This window comes from Coregonus lavaretus, assembly GCF_964263955.1.
Source record: "Coregonus lavaretus genome assembly, chromosome: 32".
NCBI classification, from domain to species: domain Eukaryota; kingdom Metazoa; phylum Chordata; class Actinopteri; order Salmoniformes; family Salmonidae; genus Coregonus; species Coregonus lavaretus.
In genome coordinates, this window is record NC_140019.1 from 22,280,702 (window position 1) to 22,307,371 (window position 26,670).

The window sequence follows — 26,670 nt, forward strand, 5'->3', positions numbered from 1 at the left end:
AGCCTGCAGAGCTCTATCATACTATCCAGGTCTGTGCCCAAACAGTTTGAGCTTCTACTTCTAAAAATCCACCTTTCCAGAAATAAGTCTCTCACTGTTGCCGCTTGCTACAGACCCCCCTCAGCCCCCAGCTGTGCCCTGGACACCATATGTGAATTGATTGCCCCCCATTTATCCTCAGAGTTCGTACTGCTTGGTGACCTAAATTGGGATATGCTTAATCCCCCAGCCATCCTACAATCCAAACTAGATGCCCTCAACCTCACGCAAATTATCAACGAACCTACCAGGTACAACCCTAAATCCGTAAACATGGGTACCCTCATAGATATCATCCTGACTAACATACCCTCTAAATACACCTCAGCTGTCTTCAACCAGGATCTCAGCGATCACTGCCTCATTGCCTGCGTCCGTAACGGGTCCGCGGTCAAACGACCACCCCTCATCACTGTCAAACGCTCCCTAAAACAATTTAGCGAGCAGGCCTTCCTAATTGACCTGGCCCAGGTATCCTGGATGGATATAGATCTCATTCCGTCAGTAGAGGATGCCTGGTTGTTCCTTAAAAGTAATTTCCTCTCAATCTTAAATAAACATGCCCCATTCAAAAAATACAGAACTAAGAACCGATATAGCCCCTGGTTCTCCTCAGACTTGACTGCCCTTGACCAGCACAAAAACATCCTGTGGCGTACAGCATTAGCATCAAATAGCCCCCGCGATATGCAACTTTTCAGGGAAGTTAGGAACCAATATACACAAGCAGTCAGGAAAGCAAAGGCTAACTTTTTCAAACAGAAATTTGCATCCTGTAGCACTAACTCCAAAAAGTTTTGGGACACTGTAAAATCCATGGAGAATAAGAGCACTTCCTCCCAGCTGCCCACTGCACTGAGGCTAGGAAACACTATCACCACCGATAAATCTACAATAATCGAGAATTTCAACAAGCATTTTGCTACAGCTGGCCATGCTTTCCATCTGGCTACCACTACCCCGGCCACCAACTCTGCACCCTCTGCTGCAACTTGCCCATGCCCCCCCCCCCGCTTCTCCTTCACACAAATTCAGACAGCTGATGTTTTGAAAGCGCTGCAAAATCTGGACCCCTACAAATCAGCTGGGCTAGACAATCTGGACCCTTTCTTTCTAAAACTAGCCGCCGAAATTGTCGCAACCCCTATTACTAGTCTGTTCAACCTCTCTTTCATAACGTCTGAGATCCCCAGAGATTGGAAAGCTGCCGCGGTCATCCCCCTCTTCAAAGGGGGTGACACTCTAGATCCAAACTGCTACAGACCTATATCCATCCTGCCCTGCCTTTCGAAAGTATTTGAAAGCCAAGTTAACAAACAGATCACCGACCATTTCGAATACCACCGTACCTTCTCCGCTATGCAATCCGGTTTCCGAGCTGGTCATGGGTGCACTTCAGCCACGCTCAAGGTCCTAAACGATATTATAACCGCGATTGATAATAGACAGTACTGTGCAGCCGTCTTCATCGACCTGGCCAAAGCTTTCGACTCTGTCAACCACCGCATTCTTAATGGCAGATTAAATAGCCTTGGTTTCTCAAATGACTGCCTCGCCTGGTTCACCAACTACTTCTCAGATAGAGTTCAGTGTGTCAAATCGGAGGGCCTGTTGTCTGGACCTATGGCAGTCTCTATGGGGGTGCCACAGGGTTCAATTCTTGGGCCGACACTTTTCTCCGTGTATATCAATGATGTCGCTCTTGCTGCTGGTGACTCTCAGATCCACCTCTACGCAGACGACACCATTTTGTATACATCTGGCCCTTCATTGGACACTGTGTTAACAAACCTCCAAACGAGCTTCAATGCCATACAACACTCCTTCAGTAGCCTCCAACTGCTCTTAAACACTAGTAAAACTAAATGCATACTTTTCAATCGAACGCTGCTGGCACCCGCCCACCCGACTAGAATCACCACTCTCGACGGGTCTGACCTAGAGTATGTGGACAACTACAAATACCTAGGTGTCTGGTTAGACTGTAAACTCAACTTCCAGACTCACATAAAGAATCTCCAATCCAAAGTTAAATCTAGAATCGGCTTCCTATTTCGCAACAAAGCCTCCTTCACTCATGCTGCCAAACATGCCCTAGTAAAACTGACTATCCTACCGATCCTTGACTTCGGCGATGTCATTTACAAAATAGCCTCCAACACTACTCAGCAAATTGGATGTAGTCTATCACAGTGCCATCCGTTTTGTCTTCAAAGCCCCATACACTACCCACCACTGTGACCTGTACGCTCTTGTTGGCTGGTCCTCACTACATGTTCGTCGTCAAACCCACTGGCTCCAGGCCATCTATAAATCACTGCTAGGCAAATCCCCGCCTTATCTTAGCTCATTGGTCACCATAGCAGCACCCACCCGTAGTCTGCGCTCCAGCAGGTATATCTCACTGGTCATTCCCAAAGCCAACACCTCCTTTGGCCGCCATTCCTTCCAGTTCTCTGCTGCCAATGACTGGAACGAATTGCAAAAATCTCTGAAGCTGGAGACTCTTATCTCCCTCAATAACTTTAAGCATCAGTTGTCAGAGCACCTTACCGATCACTGCACCTGTACACAGCCCATCTGAAATTAGCCCACCCAACTACCTCATCCCTATATTGTTATTTATTTTGCTATTTTGCACCCCAGTATCTCTATTTGCACATAATCTCTTGCACATCTAGCATTCCAGTGTTAATACTATTGTAATTATTTTGCACTATAGCCTATTTATTGCCTTACCTCCATAACTTGTTACATTTGCACACACTGTATATATATTTTCTGTTGTATTTTTGACTTTATGTTTTGTTTTACCCCATATGTAACTCTGTTGTTTTTATTGCACTGCTTTGCTTTATCTTGGCCAGGTCGCAGTTGTAAATGAGAACCTGTTCTCAACTGGCTTACCTGATTAAATAAAGGTGAAATAAAAAGAAAAAAAAGAAATGAACATTCAATTCTCTGGCAATTGCTCTGGTGGAAATTTTTGCAGTCAGCATGCAGCTTGCGCGCTCACTCAAAAAACTTGAGACATCTGTGACATTGTGTTGTGTGACAAAACTGCACATTCTAGAGTAACCTTTTATTGTCCCCAGCACAAGGTCCACCTGTGTAATGATCATGCTGTTTAATCAGCTTCTTGATATGCCACACCTGTTAGGTGGATGGATTATCTTGGCAAGGAGAAATGTTCACTAACAGGGATGTAAACAAATTTGTGCACAACATTTTAGAGAAAGGTTTGGACCTCTTGGTGTAATTTCTAAAGTGTTGGACTGACAGAATTTGCTACAGGACATTATTTTGCTGTCAGTGTTGCGTGCACCACCAAATGCCACTCAAGAAGTTTCCTTTAGAAAGAAAACACTGGACACACTGGTTGAATCAACATTGTTTCCCTGTTATTTCAATTAAATGATGCTGAACCAACATGGAATAGACGTTGAATTGACATCTGTGCCCAGTGGGAAGGTTCTGAAATGAACTGTAGCAAGCTTATCAATGTTGGAGTATGAAGTGTAAGAAATGGTATAATTGAAAACCATAGTTCAGCAGTTTTTCTGATGTTAACCAAATAATTGTTCGGTTCTAACTCAAAACATGTTGTATTGAATTGTGTCTGACCCCAAGCTATTTCAGAAGTATTGTCTAATCAGCATTATTTTATACATGGATCAGGAGAAAATATTACACTTTTGGATCAGGAGAAAAGTTTGCTGTTTTTCTCAACAAATAGGCCAAATAAATAGGCTAAATAAATAGGCATTGTAGAGAAGTGTAAATGAAAACGGTTTGTTGGTTTTATCCCCTGCTGTAAAAACCAGGCACCAGCTTTGTAACTGGTGCAATTTTTGGGTAAATCTGCCATTATGTTTTCATCTGCCAGCAAACAGCTTTCCAGGGTGAGACAAACATAGCCCAATTCTTCTTATGCTGCAAAAACACGACTGGGCACAATAGTGCTTGTTAACAAGGAACTTTTATTTTCTTTATACAGGGTAGGCCTACATCAAACGTGCTCCCCTTCGGTGGAAAACATTTATTTATGGGAACTGTTTTCATCATTCTACCTGCAGACACAAACTATGGTCTCTCTCTCTCGCTCTCTCTCTCTCGCTCTCTCTCTCTCTCTCTCTCTCTCTCTCTCTCTCTCTCTCTCTCTTTCGCTCTCTCTCTCTCTCTCTCTCTCTCTCTCTCTCTCTCTCTCTCTCTCTCTCTCTCTCTCTCTCTCTCTCTCTCTCTCTCTGTCACTCTCTATGTATCTATCTCACTGTCTTTCTTTCTCTCTCTCTTTCTCTGTCTCTATGTATCCATCTCTCTTTCTTTCTTTCTTTCTCTCGCTCTCTCTCTCTCGCTCTCTCTCTTTCTTTCTCTATCTCTCTTTGTATCTATCTATCCATCCATCTCTTTCTCCATCTTTCTTTCTCTGTCTTTCTCTGTCTCTCTTGCTCTCTCGCTCTCTCTCTCTCTCTCTCTCTCTCTCTCTCTCTCTCTCTCTCTCTCTCTCTCTCTCTCTCTCTCTCTCTCTCTCTCTCTCTCTCTCTCTCGGTCTCCCTTTCACTCTGTTGATGACAAACGGGTCGCACGCGCTCTAGAGCGGCAGTGTAGATTTCCGCGCGCCAGTTGATGGAAATTGATTCTCTGGAGCAGTTTCGAATCGGTTTCTCTCCTGCTGGCAGTAGACAGCCGCTAACCATCCTTACCAACCTCATCTTGACAAACTTTAACTACCTAGTAGCCTAGTCCATCATGGTAACTGCAGTTCTTAGTCTACGCGTTGGACGCTTCGAAGAAAACTAAAACTTCTGTTTTCTCGTGTTTTTAATGTTACAGTTAAATATGCGCGCTTATGTCGCTTGGATTCTCATGTGTGGAGTGACAGGTATGTTTATCCTAATGATATATGTTGCACATCAGTTTGTTAACTCTATAATGTACCAATATTTATTGATGCTACTGTATGGTTTATGCCTGTATTTGATCTGTTTTCCCCTCCAATTCTGGCATTGTTTGCATTTATATTTTATACTGGTTTTCTGGAAGTTTGCTTAGCTTCAACATCTTAGACTTGTATATTGCAATAGATGCAGCTAAATGCAGCCTATACTGTAGCTTTGCTATCGGAAATACTGTGGGACACTTGACAGATGAAATTACTTTTAAATGCTCTATTATGGCATGAAATGAGAAAACCCTGGAAAATCAATTCGTTATGGTATATAAATGCCTTCGCAGTTGTAGCCTGGTCTCATGGACTAAACTTAACATAGTAAACGTAAATCCGGGAGATCAAATTAGTATGATATGTTACGTTTTGTGTGGTTACATAAGGGTGGATGGGTGGGCATATAATGCGAACACCTAGCAACCCAAAGGTTATGTGTTCAAATCTCATCACGGACAATTTTAGCAACTTTGCAACTACTTATCATGTTAGCTAACCATAACCATAACCTTAACCCTTTAACCTAACTCCTAACCTTAACCCTGACCTTAAGCCCTAACCCTTAGCCTAGCTAACGTTAGCGTTAGCCACCTAGCAAATGTTAGCCACAACAAATTGGAATTTGTAACATACGTTTTACAGATTCGAAACATATTGTACGAATTGCAATTCGTAACATATTGTACATATTGCAAATCGTAACATATCATAAGAATTGTAATCTGTAACATATCAAACAAAACGGAAGTCCAAATCTGGTCTCAGAGCATTTCGTATGATGTTGTATGTAAATCCGAGACACTACTCAACTACTTACTCAACTCTTACCCTACGAGGTCCGGAGCCTGCTGGTTTTCTCTTCTACCTGATAATTAATTGCACCCACCTGGTGTTCCAGGTCTAAATCAGTTCCTGTTTAAAGTGCAATAATGAAAAAACGCAGTGGAACTGGCTTCGAGGTCGAGAGTTGACTTTGAGGGCTCTACATTGCTTGTTTTGTCACATAAATTGAAATTAGGCAAACTAATAGAATTTAGCAACCAGGAAATGGCGGAGCGATTTCTGCATATTGCACCTTTAATGACTGCTGGCTGCTGATGTTTCACATTGAGATATTACATTGCTGTGGTGCTGTTTATGCAGTTTGGAGAGACTCATTTGCAAGGGTTGAGAAATATTATTCTCAGTCATATAAATAATGTATTTTCCCACCATTTGTTTACAAGAGAGCATTGAGGTCATCATGGGACCTTTTTACATAACTGTTCACCTTATTTCAATGATGTGGAATGAACGTCAGTGGAGAATGATATAGAAACCAGCTCCTTTATGATGCTCATACCATCGAGATACATATTGTGGCTCATACACTAAATATAACATGTCAGAATCTTGCCATGGGCTTTTCTCAAATTAGCATGGCAAAGATTTTGGCCCTGAGAGTCATATTCTAAAATTACATTTTCACCACTTGCAGATATCAAACAAATATTGATTAGTAAAATCAATAATTCAACATTACGTATATTGTATGACACATCTGAGAACGTTTGCTTTATTTAATATTTCCATGACAATTGTAGCTTGTTTAAAAGTGATGATCAAGATCATTGAGTAACTTTTGTGCCTGCATGCATCAATTTCATTCAGTGAAATGAGTAATCCAGCTATAAGTGTTGTCAGTCACCACATACCCTAGGTCAGGGGTCATCAACTAGATTCAGCCGTGGGCCCATTTATTTTGAGCGGATGGTCGGGGGGCCGGAACATAATTATAAATCATTTGTACTCTGCAAATTGACGCAAGAATCCCAAACAGATATTGTATTTGACAAAAACATAATAATTTCAAACTTTGATTACATTGGTGCACAATCACAAAACATTAGGAACACCTGCTCTTTCCATGACAGACTGACCAGGTGAATCCAGGTGAAATCTATGATCCCTTATTGATGTTACCTGTTAAATCCACTCCCCTTCATTAGTGTAGATGAAGGGGAGGAGACAGGTTAAAGAAGGATTTTTAAGCCTTGAGACAATGAGACATAGATTGTGTGTGTGTGTGTGCCATTCAGAGTGTGAATGGGTAGGACAAAATATTTAAGTGCCTTTGAATGAGGTATGGTAGTAGGTGCCAGGCACACCTGTTTGAGTGAGTCAAGAACTACACCGCTGCTGTGTTTTTCACGCTCAACAGTTTCTCGTGTGTATCAAGAATGGTCTACCACCCAAAGGACATCCAGCCAACTTGACACAACTGTGGGAAGCATTGAAGTCATCATGGGCCAGCATCCCTGTGGAATGCATTCGACACCTTGTAGAGTCCATGCCCCGATGAATTGAGGCTTTTCTTAGGGCAAAAGGGGGTGAAGCTCAACATTAGGAAGATGTTCCTAATGTTTTGTACACCCTGTGTATGTCTCTATTTATGAGTGGAAATACTTGGGAATAGATTTCCTTAATTAAAATCACTTTGAGATGAATTCCTAGTAATTTTACAGTCTTTTATGTCTAAAATCAAATTGCTCAGAAAACATTGGGGTACACGATCCCTGCCCTAGGCTACGTTAGGCATTGACTGTTCAAAAGTATTTTTTTCTCCTTCTAAATATGACAGTGACTATCTTAAACCCCCTTGTGTCGCGTGTCAATCTAATTAACATAATACAAAGTCCCCATCAAATCTGTCTGTTTAAGCTAGAGATATGTTTTTTTGCATGGCTGCGTCTCAATCCAACGCATCCGCTGATTTCAGCCTTCCGCATCTGAGGTGGAAGGTGGCAGAGCTACAGTCGTGTTTGTCAGACCAGGAGACGTCCTGAAAATCGGTCTTCTCATAAACAATTCTGTAGTCCGAACGGTTTGGGCTCTATGACCCCCACAAGCCCCACGGGACTTGTCTGAAGTCGGTACTGCCAATGTGACAACTTCTGTCTGTAGCGTCCGAACCCCACTATTGAAAGGGTAGATTCTCACGAACACGATGGTGTTCTCCATTCTGCTACGACCCCCACAAGTGTCATAGGACTCATCTGAAGGTAACCTGGTACCAGTTAAAAAAATTTATGGAAGTAGTTTTGTGGCAACAAAAAAAGGGGTTAAATAAGTTGTAAAAAGTTATATTTCATGGGATTTCCTTTATCTCCTAGATATAGGACAGACACTTCAAAACCTTATTTCTTATGATTTATTTTTTGACTGTCTGTAGCAGTAGCAGTAAAGGCCAAATTCAATATTTTGTCAAATAATGTTTTATATATTTTTATTATACCTACAGGGGTCCTACAATTCTAAATCAAATAGCAAAATGATCCATAGTATGGCCATCTTAAAACAATTCTGATAGGCAAGCTCAGATAGGCTAGATCACCCTGTCATGCACTACAGGTGTCACAAATTGATTAAATAAAATGAGCTCCAATTAATTAAAATGATATGCAAATATTTGGGGTGAAAAAAGGTAGACCTCCTACAGTATCCTGACTGACAAGTCAGCCATGTTAGTGACAGGTTGCTCTGCGGCTCAGTGCTGGAAAGGGTCCACATTGACAGATGGACTGAGAGACTGTCAGTTAACATCAGTTGACCAAAATAACTTTGCCACAGGGTTATTTGGGACACTGCAATAGCAGTTTCTTCCTCAAACTTGATCGTTAATGTGCATTGATTTTGTACACAGATCGAGATATTCTTAGTATTGATTCAGATTCATTTGGCATTCATTTGGCATGAAAAAGTCATTGAGCACACAGGCTACATGAAAGGCAGATGTATTTCAAAGTGTCCCATGCAGACTAATTTAAAGTGCTACTTCATTCCCAAAACAAAGTGTCCCATGCAGACTAAGGTAAAGTGCTACTTAATTCCCAAAACAAAGTGTCCCATGCAGACTAACATAAAGTGCTACTTAATTCCCAAAATAAAGTGTCCCATGCAGACTAACGTAAAGTGCTACTTCATTCCCAAAACAGTGTCCCATGCAGACTAACGTAAAGTTCTACTTCATTCCCAAAACAGTGTCCCATGCAGACTAACGTGAAGTGCTACTTCATTCCCAAAACAAAGTGTCCCATGCAGACTAACGTAAAGTGCTACTTCATTCCCAAAACAAAATGTGTCAATGGTTATTTTACTTTAAACGTTAATGTGAACATGAGTCAGATTTTATTTGGGGTTGATCTGGAACGGCAATGCAACAGATGGCATGGGATGTAGACTCATCTCAACATCGAACCAATTAACATTTAGGAAAATATGGACTTTAAAGTAAAAGTCAAGGTCAAATTAAGTGACAGTAGTTGGTGGGAGGCTGGGGGGGAGGGGGCGACGAGTGAAAGGTACACTTCTTGATTATGTGGTACCTATCTGAATAATCACCCGTATCCGGAGGGATAACTTTATCGAATGCCGAATGCCATCAAATAGTAAGCCACCAACAAAAAAGTAAATATTGTAGCAAATGCATCCCATGACATGTCCAAATAGCACTTGGCTTCTATGATATACTGTATGTGTAATGTATCTGGAAGGACATTGCTCTGTTCTGATACACAGCAGCCTATAGATACAGGGGGATATTTGATGTCAATTTCCGTTGCTTGAAATGGTAATGTTATGCATTGTAAAAAATAAATAAAAAATACCTGCAAATGTTGTTGTTTCAACTAATTATTATTAAGTAACTGGATCCACAGCCTTTTTTTGTTTACTCAACTTTTCGGTCCAAGTGTTACCTGAACTAAAAAATAAATGTTGGCCCAAACTTAGCTCCAACTTAAGAAAACTGTAACAAAAATTCAGTCAATATAAAATTATGTGTTTGCTCAACTTGTCTCATGTTCATTCAACTAGAAATTATTATGTGGGCATCTTAACTAAGGCTGTGGAACTAGTTACACACACAGTGCTTTTAACATACAATGTTTAACTTACATATTTGACACACGTTGACTAAATTGTGCATGTTCATTTATGCAGTAATTATTATTCAACATGTCCTCACCTGGGATTTGAACTCACAACCTCTTGGTACATGGCATTCTGATCGTCCTGCGACGCCACCATGTCTGTGTCAATTAGTAGTTAATCTGACTATTCTCTCATCATTGATTTTATTTACTTATTTAAGCAGTTTTAGGGTTTTCTGTATAGTTGTCTAATGTTGGTGGGGCATGTTACTCTGTTTTAAAGTTACTCCTTAATCACTATGATAAATTAAATCATTTTTCTAGAGTGTACTTTTAACAGAGCTGAGAGTTACTTTGAAGTGCAAAGTGTAGCAATACAAGTGAAATCAGTTGTTGACACGGTGGCAAAGAAGGAAGATTGGAATGCCGTTAACCAAGAGGTTGTGAGTTCCAATCCCAAGTAAGGAGATGTTGAAAATTAATTACTGTATAAATGAACATGCACAATGTAATCATGTGTGTCAAATATCTAAGTTGTTGTAACTAGTTCCACAGCCTTTTTTAGTTAAGATACCCAAATAATAATTTCTAGTTGAATGAACATATGAGACAATTTGAGCAAACACATCATTATAAGTTGACTGAATTTTTGCCTACGTTTTCTCATGTTGGAGCTAAGTTTAGGCCAACAAATGTTGTTAAACTCTGGCAACAATTTGACCAAAAAGTTAAGTAAACAAAAAAAAAGGCTGTGGAACTAGTTACATAATAATATTTAGTTGAAACAAGCAGATTTTTTTTACAGTGTGTGGATCTTCCTGTTGACCCTAGTAGAGACACAGATTGATTGCTCTGTCCCTTCACATTTTTCCGAGCCACTACTGTATATGACATGCTCATGTCTCGAAGGGAGAATGTTGGGAAAAGGTTGTCAATGTTAACAGTTTCATCTTGACTGGCATTTACCTTCTCAGGTCAAATGCAATTTTCTGGGATGGTCAGTCAGTATGAATAGACTGGAGTGAGGCTCTTGTGGTTGTAGTTGATGACATTGCCCACGAGCAGCCATGCAATTTGACCGACATGATTGTGTAGCATCGCAACATTGGCGTAGGCCATTCACTGCATCACCTGCCATGTTGGGAACAGATGTTAGATATAAATAGCTTTGCAAGTCTCTTTGAATGAGTTTCCTTGTTGCATCATGCATTGCTGTATCCAGAATGATGTTACTCAAGAGACATGGTTTCAAGAATTGTTAAGGAAACATGCTCTTATTAGCATGGATGAGCAATGACTTCTGAAAGATAATTGATGTATCTCTTCTGAAATGATACGAGACACCAAAAGGACTTCAGTTCTCTTCAGTATGTTGATGGCTATAGTTTACAGCCGGTAGATTGGTTTTCCTACCTGTGATTTTATCTTAGTGTATAAGCTCTGATGGATGGTTGGAACCATCCTCCTCCTCTAACTGTGTTAGACAACATCAGTACCTCCATGATTGATTTTGAGAGCAGGGAATTTCTCAGAGCGAGTGTGAAACTAGGTCCCTCACTCATGTCTCTGTTGTGATGAAGTGCATGGCTGAGGTTAGCCAAAGCCCTAAGGTTTGCACATGACTTACCATGGCCCTTAACCATGGTCATCTTTACAATACATTTACATTTTAGTCATTTAACAGAAGCAATCAGAGTTAAGTGCCTTGCTCAAAGGCACGTTGACAAAGGCACCTAGTCACCCCAATAAGGCACCTAGTCACCCCAATAAGGCACCTAGTCACCCCAATAAGGCACCTAGTCACCCCAATAAGGCACCTAGTCACCCCAATAAGCACTGAGATGTCACTATCAGGTGTTAGGGTTCATGTAGTCTTCATTCTCATGATCCCAGCGTGATTACGTCAAGACTACTGGGAAAGACGTCATATTTTTGGTTGTTATCTGGTCAGTAAACCATGATGACCATGTGTCAACCATGCCTGACTTAATTGCAACCACTTTTGCCCACTGGGAATATTCATTGGTTACACTCTCTGTGACAAATGTGGGCAAACCAGGTAGAATGCCCATTTTATTGTTGTAAGTGCCTCTCTTGTAAAGCAGTTAGATGCTGGTTGGTTGTACAGCAGTAGCAGCAATATAATCTAAGATGATCCTGCCAACTTGAATTTAAGATGGCTTTGACATAAGGAGCAACACTTCTCCTGGTCCATTGGTGGAATATTGATCAGTATGGCATAAATGAGGCAGTCAGCGGTCAGCAGATTTGCATTGGTTTTTGATTGTTACTGGAAATTGAGGTTCAAGCCTGCATTGACAAATGCTTCAGTCAGAGCTGTGTGCTTCAGAAACAAATAACTGACTACATACAGTATGATGTGTGGGTATATTTCAGAAACATATAAATGACTAGATACAGTATGATGTGTGGGTCGCTTTGGATAAAAAGCGTCTGCTAAATGGCATATTATTATTATGTGTGGGTATACAGTGGGGAAAAAAAGTATTTAGTCAGCCACCAATTGTGCAAGTTCTCCCACTTAAAAAGATGAGAGAGGTCTGTAATTTTCATCATAGGTACACGTCAACTATGACAGACAAATTGAGAAAAAGAATCCAGAAAATCACATTGTAGGATTTTTAATGAATTTATTTGCAAATTATGGTGGAAAATAAGTATTTGGTCACCTACAAACAAGCAAGATTTCTGGCTCTCACAGACCTGTAACTTCTTCTTTAAGAGGCTCCTCTGTCCTCCACTCGTTACCTGTATTAATGGCACCTGTTTGAACTTGTTATCAGTATAAAAGACACCTGTCCACAACCTCAAACAGTCACACTCCAAACTCCACTATGGCCAAGACCAAAGAGCTGTCAAAGGACACCAGAAACAAAATTGTAGACCTGCACCAGGCTGGGAAGACTGAATCTGCAATAGGTAAGCAGCTTGGTTTGAAGAAATCAACTGTGGGAGCAATTATTAGGAAATGGAAGACATACAAGACCACTGATAATCTCCCTCGATCTGGGGCTCCACGCAAGATCTCAACCCGTGGGGTCAAAATGATCACAAGAACGGTGAGCAAAAATCCCAGAACCACACAGGGGGACCTAGTGAATGACCTGCAGAGAGCTGGGACCAAAGTAACAAAGCCTACCATCAGTAACACACTACGCCGCCAGGGACTCAAATCCTGCAGTGCCAGACGTGTCCCCCTACTTAAGCCAGTACATGTCCAGGCCCGTCTGAAGTTTGCTAGAGTGCATTTGGATGATCCAGAAGAGGATTGGGAGAATGTCATATGGTCAGATGAAACCAAAATATAACTTTTTGGTAAAAACTCAACTCGTCGTGTTTGGAGGACAAAGAATGATGAGTTGCATCCGAAGAACACCATACCTACTGTGAAGCATGGGGGTGGAAACATCATGCTTTGGGGCTGTTTTTCTGCAAAGGGACCAGGACGACTGATCTGTGTAAAGGAAAGAATGAATGGGGCCATGTATCGTGAGATTTTGAGTGAAAACCTCCTTCCATCAGCAAGGGCATTGAAGATGAAATGTGGCTGGGTCTTTCAGCATGACAATGATCCCAAACACACCGCCCGGGCAACGAAGGAGTGGCTTCGTAAGAAGCATTTCAAGGTCCTGGAGTGGCCTAGCCAGTCTCCAGATCTCAACCCCATAGAAAATCTTTGGAGGGAGTTGAAAGTCCGTGTTGCCCAGCGACAGCCCCAAAACATCACTGCTATAGAGGAGATCTGCATGGAGGAATGGGCCAAAATACCAGCAACAGTGTGTGAAAACCTTACAGAAAACGTTTGACCTGTGTCATTGCCAACAAAGGGTATATAACAAAGTATTGAGAAACTTGTTATTGACCAAATACTTATTTTCCACCATCATTTGCAAATAAATTCATTAAAAATCCTACAATGTGATTTTCTGGATTTTTTTTTCTCATTTTGTCTGTCATAGTTGACGTGTACCTATGATGAAAATTACAGGCCTCTCTCATCTTTTTAAGTGGGAGAACTTGCACAATTGGTGGCTGACTAAATACTTTTTTTCCCCCACTGTATTTGAGAAACATATAACTGACTACAATATAATGTGTGGGTATATTTCAGAAACATATAACTGACTACAGTATAATGTGTGGGTGTATTTCAGAAACATATAACTGACTACAGTATGATGTGTGGGTATATTTCAGAAACATCTAACTGACTAGATACAGTATGATGTGTGGGTATATTTCAGAAACATATAACTGACTAGATACAGTATAATGTGTGGGTATATTTCAGAAACATCTGACTACAGTATAATGTGTGGGTATATTTCAGAAACATATAACTGACTACAGTATAATGTGTGGGTATATTTCAGAAACATATAACTGACTAGATACAGTATGATGTGTGGGTATATTTCAGAAACATATAACTGACTACAGTATAATGTGGGGGTATATTTCAGAAACATATAACTGACTAGATACTGTATGATGTATGGGTATATTTCAGAAACATATAACTGACTAGATACAGTATGATGTGTGGGTATATTTCAGAAACATATAACTGACTAGATACAGTATGATGTGTGGGTATATTTCAGAAGCAAAAAAGCAGTGGGGGGCCTTTGCATGTAAAAGTGCACCCGTTTAGTTTGATTATCATGGAAGCAGATAAAAGATGGTGGATATGTTCCCCTGTTGCATTATGCAACTAGCCTATACTCCAGAGAGCACATGAACACTCTGAACTAAGAATAAATCATATCTGTGAACTGAACACCATGGAAGCCCTGTTAATATTTCATATTTCATACATTTTCAGAATTGACTGCTAATTGAAACATTGATAGGAAAATGCTCAAGTGTTTTGGACAAACCCATCCAGAGCTCACTGACTGATGAGCTAGCTCCCCTTGGGTGGACAATACTGCAAGATGTTTACTTTCATCATTTTTAGAGGGCTCTTATAATATTATATGTTTCCACTAAGGAAATACACCAACTTTAAAATTAGCAACCACTCTTTAATTTTCCCTGGTGTTATAATGTGTTCCCATTCCCCACTTATAATATGTCTTCCCATTCCCCACTTATAATATGTTTTTCCCATTCCCCACTCAATGAGAAACACCGACTTTGAAACACGGCTCTTGAATTTTCAGCAGGAACTTCGTTCAACGTCTCGGAGGAGAAGACGGACTGCCCCCTAGGATATTTCCCTTGTGGCAACCTGAGCATGTGTCTGCCCCAGCTCATGCACTGCAACGGCGTCGATGACTGTGGAAATGAAGCGGACGAGGAGAACTGTGGTGAGTCGTCAGTTTATTCATTAATGTGTCAAACTCCAGTCCTGGAGGGCCGAGTGTCTGGGGATTTTACTCCTCCTTTGTAGTTGATTGATCAATTAAGGTCACTGATTAGTTAGCCACTCCCCTAACCTGGTTGTCTAGGTCTGTTGGAATGAAATAACAAAAACCAGCAGACACATGGCCCTCCTGGACCAGCAGACACACGGCCCTCCACGAATTAAGTTTGACACCCCTGATTTATTGATTCATTTATTATAAGTAATTGTATTCTGACTGTGCTCACTTTGATCCTTGCACTCCAGACTTTGATATTTGGATATTTGATAATAAAGTGTGGCGGTGCATCAGATGTGAGAATGAACGGGGTTTCTGTGAACTTTTCCATCAAGGAAATCAGGATTATAATAAGCAAGAAGCCAGTAGTTGCACCTGCAAGACATAATTAAGTGTCACAATCAATCAAAGCAAAGTAGAAACGTGCTAGCAAATGGTAGAGAAATATGAATAGCCTAACTATACATTTGTTTAGAATGGCTTGTATCCTGGCTCTATGTCAGTGTATGGTAAGTCAAGTACTGAAGTCAGTGATTCCCCTAGATGAATTTTTAAAAGTTATATGTTCAAGCAATAAGAATAAATCGAACAAATAACATTTATATTGTCAGCATACAGAAGGTCAGTTCTGTTGACTTTTAAAACCACTCCTTTTTCCGGTATAAATAACTGCAGGAAACCCGTAAATTATAATGAATTATTTATACGGAGAGCATGGTGTGAAATGGAACTGTTAAATTACATGCGATGTCTAAATCTGTAGGAGCGCAGTTCCCAATGCATGTAGACCTATCATCTCATCATGGTCACTTTTTTTCTTGTGACAGGTAGACCTCCATTTGCTGCAGCATAGTCTATGCTACAGTATTATAAAGACTGAATGCGTGTCTAATTTACCCATCTCCACCTGGCTTTCGGAGGTCACCTAGTTTTTTCATTGTAAATATTATACTTTTTTTAAACAGCCTATCACTCGAATATCGTTGCTTTAAATCAGTGCACATGTGAGCACTCTCTCGCAGTCTTTCTCTCTCTCAATCAACTCCATTCAAATTGCATCCAAAATAGAAAATCCTGATCTAGATTGATATATATCTCTATATACAGTGCCTTGCAAAAGTATTCATCCCCCTTGGCGTTTTTCCTATTTTGTTGCATTACAATCTGTAATTTTAAATGGATTTTTATTTGGATTTCATGTAATGGACATACACAAAATAGTCCAAATTGGTGAAGTGAAATGAAAAAAAAAAGAAATAACGGAAAAGTGGTGCGTGCATATGTACAGTGGGGAGAACAAGTATTTGATACACTGCCGATTTTGCAGGTTTTCCTACTTACAAAGCATGTAGAGGTCTGTCATTTTTATCATAGGTACACTTCAACTGTGAGAGACGGAATCTAAAACAAAAATCCAGAAAATCACATTGTATGATTTTTAAGTAATTAATGTGCATTTTATTGCATGACATAAGTATTTGATACGTCAGAAAAGCAGAACTTAATATTTGGTACAGAAACCTTTGTTTGCAATTACAGAGATCATACGTTTCCTGTAGGTCTTGACCAGGTTTGCACACACTGCAGCAGGGATTTTGGCCCACTCCTCCATACAGACCTTCTCCAGATCCTTCAGGTTTCGGGGCTGTCACTGGGCAATACGGACTTTCAGCTCCTTCCAAAGATTTTCTATTGGGTTCAGGTCTGGAGACTGGCTAGGCCACTCCAGGACCTTGAGATGCTTCTTACGGAGCCACTCCTTAGTTGCCCTGGCTGTGTGTTTCGGGTCGTTGTCATGCTGGAAGACCAGCCACGACCCATCTTCAATGCTCTTAATGACGGAAGGAGGTTGTTGGCCAAGATCTCGCGATACATGGCCCCATCCATCCTCCCCTCAATACGGCGCAGTCGTCCTGTCCCCTTTGCAGAAAAGCATCCCCAAAGAATGATGTTTCCACCTCCATGCTTCACGGTTGGGATGGTGTTCTTGGGGTTGTACTCATCCTTCTTCTTCCTCCAAACACGGCGAGTGGAGTTTAGATCAAAAAGCTCTATTTTTGTCTCATCAGACCACATGACCTTCTCCCATTCCTCCTCTGGATCATCCAGATGGTCATTGGCAAACTTCAGACGGGCCTGGACATGCGCTGGCTTGAGCAGGGGGACCTTGCGTGCGCTGCAGGATTTTAATCCATGACGGCGTGGTGTGTTACTAATGGTTTTCTTTGAGACTGTGGTCCCAGCTCTCTTCAGGTCATTGACCAGGTCCTGCCGTGTAGTTCTGGGCTGATCCCTCACCTTACTCATGATCATTGATGCCCCACAAGGTGAGATCTTGCATGGAGCCCCAGACCGAGGGTGATTGACCGTCATCTTGAACTTCTTCCATTTTCTAATAATTGCGCCAACAGTTGTTGCCTTCTCACCAAGCTGCTTGCCTATTGTCTTGTAGCCCATCCTAGCCTTGTGCAGGTCTACAATTTTATCCCTGATGTCCTTACACAGCTCTCTGTTCTTGGCCATTGTGGAGAGGTTGGAGTCTGTTTGATTGAGTGTGTGGACAGGTGTCTTTTATACAGGTAACGAGTTCAAACAGGTGCAGTTAATACAGGTAATGAGTGGAGAACAGGAGGGCTTCTTAAAGAAAAACTAACAGGTCTGTGAGAGCCGGAATTCTTACTGGTTGGTAGGTGATCAAATACTTATGTCATGCAATAAAATGCAAATTAATTACTTAAAAATCATACAATGTGATTTTCTGGATTTTTGTTTTAGATTCCGTCTCTCACAGTTGAAGTGTACCTATGATAAAAATTACAGACCTCTACATGCTTTGTAAGTAGGAAAACCTGCAAAATTGGCAGTGTATCAAAGACTTGTTCTCCCCACTGTATTCACCCCCTTTGCTATGAAGCCCCTAAATAAGATCTGGTGCAACAAATTACCTTCAGTCACATAATTAGTTAAATAAAGTCCACCTGTGTGCAATCTACGGCAACTGCACCGCCCGCAACCGCAGGGCTCTCCAGAGGGTGGTGCGGTCTGCCGAACGCATTACCGGGGGCAAACTACCCTCCCTCCAGGACACCTACAGCACCCAATATCACAGGAAGGCCAAAAAGATCATCAATGACATCAACCATCTGAGCCACTGCCTGTTCACCCTGCTATCATCCAGAAGGCAAGGTCAGTACAGGTGCATCAAAGCTGAGGCAGAGAGAATGAAAAACAGCTTTGATCTCAAGGCCATCAGACTGCCATCACTAGCACACTAGAGGCTGCTGCTGCCTATTGAAATCACTGGCCACTTTAAGAAATGGAACACTAGTCACTTTAATAATGTTTACATATCTTATATTACTCATCTCATATGTATATACTGTATTCTATAATATTCTACTGTATTTTAGTCCATGCCACCCTGTAATTGCTTGTCCATATATGTATATATTCTTAAATTCCATTCCTTACTTAGATTTGTGTGTATCGGGTATATGTTGTTAAATTGTTAGATATTACTTGTTAGATATTACTGCACTGTCAGAGCTAGAAGCACAAGCATTTCGCTACACCCGCAATAACATCTGGTAAACACGTGTATGTGACAAATACAATTTGATTTGATTTGAATCTAAGTGTCACATGATCTCAGTATATATACACCTGTTCTGAAAGGCCCCAGAGTCTACAACACCACTAAGCAAGGGGCACCATCAAGCAAGCGGCACCATGAAGACCAAGGAGGTCTCCAAACAGGTCAGGGACAAAGTTGTGGAGAAGTACAGATCAGGGTTGGGTTATAAAAACATATCCGAAACTTTGAACATCCCACGGAGCACCATTAAATCCATTATTAAAAAATTGAAAGAATATGGCACCACAACAAGCCTGCCAAGAGAGGGCCGCCCACCAAAACTCACGGACCAGGCAAGGAGGGCATTAATCAGAGAGGCAACAAAGAGACCAAATATAACCCTGAAGGAGCTGCAAAGTTCCACAGCGGAGATTGGAGTATCTGTCCATAGGACCACTTTAAGCCGTACACTCCACAGAGCTGGGCTTTACGGAAGAGTGGCCAGAAAAAAGCCATTGCTTTTTTTGCTGAACGTTAAATACAGCAGTCAATAGAACTCACGGGTAGTTTGAAAGAAAAGTGAATGCGCGATGGCGGTAGGCTATAGCAGTTATTTATTCAGACCCATAACCATTCAATCTTTGTGAAGAGAAGTGAAAGCCTTCTGCATCTAATTTAGTCCTATATGATTCAGGGATGTCATTAGCATGATGAAGATGAGGACAACGAAACATATTCATTTAACTGTTGAAAGCGAGGAAGGAATGGAGCAACAATAGGGAGAGAAAGAGCCTACTAGGCTAATACTGTAACATTAGAGGGAAATATGATTAAAGGTATATACAGTGCCAGTCAAAAGTTTGGACACACCTACTTGTTTTTCTTTATTTTTACTATTTTCTACATTGTAGAATAATAGTGAAGACATCACACAATTGGCCCAGCGTCGTCCGGGTTTGGCCGGTGTAGGCCGTCATTGAAAATAAGAATTTGTTCTTAACTGACTTGCCTAGTTAAATAAAGGTAAAATAAAAATAAAAATAAAAAATAAATAAAAATCTGTGAAATAACACATATGGAATCATGTAGTAACCAAAGAAGTGTTAAACAAATCAAAAATATATTTTATATTAGAGATTCTTCAAATAGCCACCATTTGCCTTGATGATGGCTTTGCACATATAATACAGTCCATGTAATACAGTATAATACAATATAGTAATACAGTTCACACTCAAAAAGATGAGCCTAGTGGAGCTAGTTTCATTTATTTACCCAAGAGAGCATATAGCTAGCTACATCTATGGGCTTTTATGTTTTTCTGTTGTGCATAATGTGCAGTAGCCTATATCATACAGTATACAGTATGTATTGGATAACGGCACAATCATTTAGGCTTTTTTGGGCTTGGGCTCATTAAACGTCAATAATGTAGGGCTCATAAAATGTATTTACTGTATAGCTCATCATGCTCAGGTTGCATCAGGTTTGAATTTTCATGCTCATCAAAGCTCTAATCAAATCCAGACGTATTTGTATGGTTTATAATGCTTTTGAATGACACTTCCGGTTTTGGTGGGAAACACTGTGAGAAAAGTGATTTATTCTCGGGATGGAACATTTGTAAAATACCAGAAAATATTCAAACCTGATGCACACCCAAGTGGGCTAATCATAAGCTAGATCCCAAAGTCCAAACACGATCTTGTTACTAGATACCAACATATTGATGACAACTTGCAACAGTGAATATATTGTAGGCCTAACTGTGACACTCCCAACTTGAATGCGCCTTAATAGGAATATGTATTTATTTCATAGAATGCACAACAACAAGTTGACTAGGGGTGCGTTTGTAAATTCACTCTGGCTATCTACTCCGATTTCAGAGCAGTCTCGTCTGAGTGTGCCAGAGCGCAGAATAACTGATACATTTACGAACGCGCAACACCCATTGAATATGACCGGTGTCAGTAAACGTCTGCAAAAAAATTGAATTCAATTGTTGCCAGCAGCACAGTTACAGTCACCAATGCTCTAGATAACATGAAAACAGCCTAACCAGCTCTGCTAGGGCGAGTAAAATGGTCAGAGTGAGGTGTTCTCTCATTTGTGTCTGGAAGTAGCTAGCTAGCAAGCTAGCCAACTTTAGCCAGTTAGCTTGGGTGCTTGACTTCCGTTTTGAGGAACGCTCGGATCAACCCTTCTCTTCGGCCAGATCATCCAGTGTCAATCGTGCAGTATGCTCGCTGAACGCTCCGAGAGCTAAATGCTCTGAATTTACGAAAGGACAATCTGACAACTCTCTGAATTTATGAACACACTCTGAGTGCACTCTGGCACTCCAGAGTGAATTTACGAACGCACCCTAGTTAAATAGCTAGGAAAACTATTATACTGTGTGGTTGTCTGATTTTGCTGTTCATTAATCATCTTGTTGGCAGAGGAGAAGTAAATGTGGACAGTTCTGGAGAAGAAACTATTTAAAGTTGACCAAGACAAGGATGCAAGATGAAGCTTCACTTTCTTATGTTGTCAGTCAGCAGTGGTGTAAAGTACTTAATTAAAAATACTTTAAAGTACTACTTAAGTAGTTTTTTGGGGTATCTGTACTTTACTTTGCTATTTATATTTTTGACAACTTTTACTTTTACTCCACTACATCCCTAAAGAAAATAATGTACTTTCCACATTTTCCCTGACACCCAAAAGTACTCATTACATTTTGAATGCTTTGCAGGACAGGAAAATTGTCCAGTTCACGCACTTAAAAAGAAAATCCCTGGTCATCCCTGCTGCATCTGGTCTGGCGGACTCACTAAACATAAATGCTTTGTTTGTCAATTATGTCTGAGTGTTGGAGTGTGCCCCTGGCTATCCGTAAATAAAAAAATACAAGAAAATCGTGATGTCTGGTTTGCTTAATATAAGGATTTTGAAATGATTTATTCTTTTACTTTTGGTACTTAAGTACATTTTAGCAATTACATTTACTTTTGATACTTAAGTATATTTCAAACCAAATACTTTTAGACTTTTACTCAAGTAGTATTTTACTGGGTGACTTTCACTTTTACTTGAGTCATTTTATATAATAATAATATGCCATTTAGCAGACGCTTTTATCCAAAGCGACTTACAGTCATGCGTGCATACATTTTTTTTTTTTTTGTGTGTATGGGTGGTCCCGGGGATCGAACCCACTACCTTGGCGTTACAAGCGCCGTGCTCTACCAGCTGAGCTACAGAGGACCACTATTAAGGTATCTTTACTTTTACTCAAGTATGACAATTGGGTACTTTTTCGACCACTGTCAGTCAGTAGCTGGGTCGTTCTTGAATTGTGGTGGCATTTGGGCATGGCTTTTGGGGAAAAATTAAGATATTTTTTCAGGATTCTTTTTGGTTTAAATGTATTTGGGTACATCTTCCCATTCTAAATCAACTAATATGTTAGCTTAATGACTTTAAATAATTACCATTAGTATAACATTGTGCCACCAGTAGGAGTAGTAACACCAATGATGGTAACACCAATGACACATTTTAGGTTATTGAGGATTTTCTTAAATGGAGACCAAAGATGCTCAAATCTAAGGTCATTAACCATTTTAAAAGGATTTACTAAAGTGATAGGATTAATAATTTTTCTCACGATGTTATTGCCCTTCATTTAAATTGAGAAACACCAAGTGGCACTTTGGATTTAGACACACAATTGTCAATAGAATCTTCAAATTTATAACATACTTAAAGGGTGTGATTAGCTAATACTTTTATTTAATATAGACCCCTCCCCCGATAACAGTTTGCCCCTGAGGGAATGCTCACTCACTCACTCATCCCCGTCACGCCGGCTGGCGCATACACTCATAGAAAAAGAGGTGCTATCTAGAACCTAAAAGACCCTTTGAAGAACCCTTTTTGGTTCCAGGTAGAACCCTTTTGGGTTCAGTGTAGAACCCTTTCCACAGAGGGTTCTACATGAAACCAAAAAGGCTTCTCCTATGGGAACAGCCAAAGAACCCTTTTGGAACCCTTTTTTCTAAGAGTGTAAGGCAGCAACAAAGGCACTCCCATTTCTGTCTGTCTCTGGCCATCTTCTCCACCGTGCCCCAGCTCTGCTGATGTTGACGCAGTCTATTGCCAGGTTGAAGAGTAAGGCTGACATCACACAACCTTGACGAACTCCATACTTCACAGCAAAGCTTGTGTTGTTCGTTCACAGAGTGAACAAAAAGTTGCTGTAGAACTGTTTTATAATGTTATTAACATGGGTGGGGATTCCATAAATTCTTGTGTGTTGATTTTTCTGTACTGTTCTTTTTCAGGTCCCTTCTTTCCTCTATCATTTCCCATGTTTCGGGGGTGATCCATTCCTTGCGTAGCCTTCTTCTGTCCTATGGTTTTCTTCCTGCTTTCACTGTAAGCTTTAACCACTTTCTCCTACTTCCTGTCTATATTCCCCTCAGGCTCCTCCTCATCTTCTTCATCTGTGTTGTTTGAAAGGGCTTGATACTTGTTGTGAACTTGCATTATGAAGGTTTTCTTGACGGTTTGGTCCATCAGCATGCCAACATCAAATCCTGTTGTTCCTTTTGTTGGTGGTCCTGAACGATTCAGCTTTAGTTTGATGTCGGCAGTCACAAGATGGTGGTCACTGGCGACATCTGCCCCCCTTCGCACCTTGACGTCCCTCAGCGAGCTTCTACACTTGCCGTTGATGATCAGGTGGTCAAGCTGGTTCTTGTCTCTTCCATTAGGAGAGTACCAATTTCAGCTTGTGGATATTCTTGTGGGGAAACAGGTTGCCACCTATCACCAGGTTATTTGTGATGCAGAATGTTAACAGTCTCTCACTGTTGTCATTCCTCTCTCCACAACTGTGCTTCCCCATTGTTCAGGTCTACAATGACGAGAAGCAGATGTCTTCTCTACTTCAGATTGGAGGGTGTTATAGAACAGATATGTATCTTCATCTTTGGCATTGTTTGTGGAAGCATAACATTGGATTATTGTTAGTTTGGTATGTTGTCCATTGAGTCTGGCTTTTGTCATTCTGCTGCTGATTGGTTTCCATTCCATCCGAGTTTTCTCTATACCATTCTGTAGGATGATGGTGATACCTTCACAATGTTGTCCGTCCTCCCGTCCAGAGTGTAGTACTGTTTCTCCAGTGGATCCAGAGCTAGTCCACCTGGCTTCACTCACCTCCAGGATCTGTAGCTTGTATCCCCTCATTTCGCTGGTAACCTGTGCCAGCTTTCTGGACTCAAACATTGTTTGAACATTCTATAAGCCAACGCGCAGTTTGTCTTTGGTGTTCAGTGCTCCCATCTTAACGTTAGCAGTTCCCCCGTAGGCTTTCACTGATGGCGGTCATACAAGTCTGGGACTCTGGAAGATCTTCACATCCAGTTGTAGAATTGTCATTTGTTGCTGTTTCTGTAGCACAAGGGTTTTACGGGATGGGGTTGCTAGCCCCATGCCTAGCCATCCACAATTTCTGGTTTTGGGAGATTTTGGAGTTGATTTGTTAGTCCTCTCTCATAGCCTTTTGTCTTCCTGGTGATGGATTACAGTCTCATACCACATGAGACCAGACAGGCTTTGGGTCGTGTACAAGCTGCTCCAGTGTATCAAGCTCAACCAACTCCTGCTACTGTGTAGTTAAAGCTATAACCGAAAGTTTGGTTTTAGCAATTGACACCTGCAGCGTGAGACAGGAGGTAATGCTCAAAGTCCTTTTTTATCTTTGTAATGATTGATTTTCAAGGCGATAACACCAATGACATAAAACTGAGGGACAGACATTATACTAGTGTAAGGTAATGTGTACAGTTATTACTATGACATTATTAATGGGGCACCAGTTCAGTTATTGGACAAAAATAGTATTGTAAGAAGACCTGACCTATGAGTTATTTTAGTAATATCTCTAGAACAGGGTTTCCCGAACTCGGTCCTGGGCCCCCTCAAACGTGCACCCAGGGTGGGCCCCAGGACCGAGTTTGGGAAACCCTGCTCTATAAGACTACAATTAGAACAATAGTAATAATTGACTTATCTGAAGGTATTAATTCTTTGAGAATCAATTGGAGTTCTTTCCCAGAATAACAAGACAAACACATTTTCTTTATACAATCAACATTTAATAACACAAATCAAAATATTTACAAACATAATGAGAATGATCATGAAAAGGTAGGAAATAGAATGAAAGACAAGAGGTGAAGACTTGGAGATCCTGTTGTCTGTTGTGGCTTCTTGATTGTTCAGGCCGCATAGAGGAGAACAAAGGAAGTAGATGGCTGTGTGTCCTTTCTGGTTGAGTTGGGGTTCCTCCTTCAAGTGGCTCCTTTGGTCCTGAGTTAGTGTCCTTATGCTTGTTGCTGTTCTCTGTTGGCTCCTTGCTTGAGTTGCAGAAGCTCTAATTGTCTTCCCATTCTTTCCTTGAAGGTTAGCTTATTAAGTGTACCGTTCAGGTTACAATAGCTCTTCTTCTGAGATGAAGTCTTCTTCTAAGCCTGTTAAGTGCGTGGGCATAGGGCTGTTTCGGTAACCGTATTACTGCCAGACCGGCAGTCATGAGTCGTTGAGTCACAATAATCTTCTCTTATGCACTCTGGACATGCATTGGTAGTACCCAACTCGCTAACGCCCATCAGCTACCCATCTGGTACTCAGCGCTCTATTGTCACTCTAACCACTCTGATATCAATGCAAAATGCAATCAGAAATCACATCAAACACTTATCATCAAAACAGTATCATGCTTTTAAAACTCACCTCACTGTGATCAATCAATTTGAAGAAAGAAGTTCAACAACAGGTTGAAACTGAGTGGAAAACATGGTCGTTGTGGATGTTGTTTCAAATCCAAACACAATAAAATGGACAGCGCTTTCTAAGATGATTATTAATTCAAAATGCCCATACACATATTAGAGCTTCAGCATATGCATATGCCTGCCTATATATGAGCCCAAGGCCGAATTTTTTTTCCTGAATTAAAATCATTATTGTGCCTTTATACAATACATAGCCTAATAACCTAATAGCCTACTGCATATTACACACAGCAAACAATACAATAAAAATAAACATAGATTTAAGATGTCTTTGGTACATAATTGGTCTAACCTATACAAAATTAAACAAATTATAGTAATCGCCTTTGAGTGTGGACTGTATTATTATGCATACTTGATGGACTGGTTACCTTATGCTACGATCCAAACTTTCTATGCATGAGTCTGGGACAGAACTTATAGCCCTAGGCGATTTTTTTATTTTATTTCACCTTTATTTAACCAGGTAAGCCAGTTGAGAACAAGTTATCATTTACAACTGCGACCTGGCCAAGATAAAGCAAAGCAGTGCGGTACAAACAACAACACAGAGTTACATATGGAATAAACTAAACGTACAGTCAATAACACAATAGAAAATCTATATACAGTGTGTGCAAATGTAGTAAGTTATGGAGGTAAGGCAATAAATAGGCCATAGTGCAAAATAATTACAATTATAATTTAGTATTAACATTGGAGCGATAGATGTGCAGAAGATGATGTGCAAATAGAGATTATATTTTATTCAGCTTAGGTCAATTATATTGTACTTACTATAAAATCATATAATATAAAATAATGGCACTTATAAGCATATCTTGTCTGCTAAATGAAGAAGCCTACAACCTACGGCATGGCGCATAGCCAGATAACATACAGTAGATGGACTCATTCTGTTCTTCTGAATACATTTTCTTCATATCATCATGCTTCTTTAGACCTGCCTAAAATATATAATGGA

General features: G+C 40.5%; 1 protein-coding gene across 1 annotated transcript in view; it reads left to right on the plus strand.

Moving 5' to 3' along the window:
- Positions 1 to 4,878: 4,878 nt before the first annotated feature.
- LOC311107223 (relaxin receptor 1-like) overlaps positions 4,879 to 26,670 on the plus strand; it is a gene marked incomplete at both ends in the record, with an annotated part of 92,171 nt that continues 70,379 nt past the window's right edge. The window contains 2 exons of the mRNA XM_084149714.1: positions 4,879 to 4,921; positions 15,081 to 15,227. Coding sequence (XP_084005840.1) covers positions 4,879 to 4,921; positions 15,081 to 15,227 — 190 coding nt within the window. The remainder of the gene's footprint in view (positions 4,922 to 15,080; positions 15,228 to 26,670) is intronic.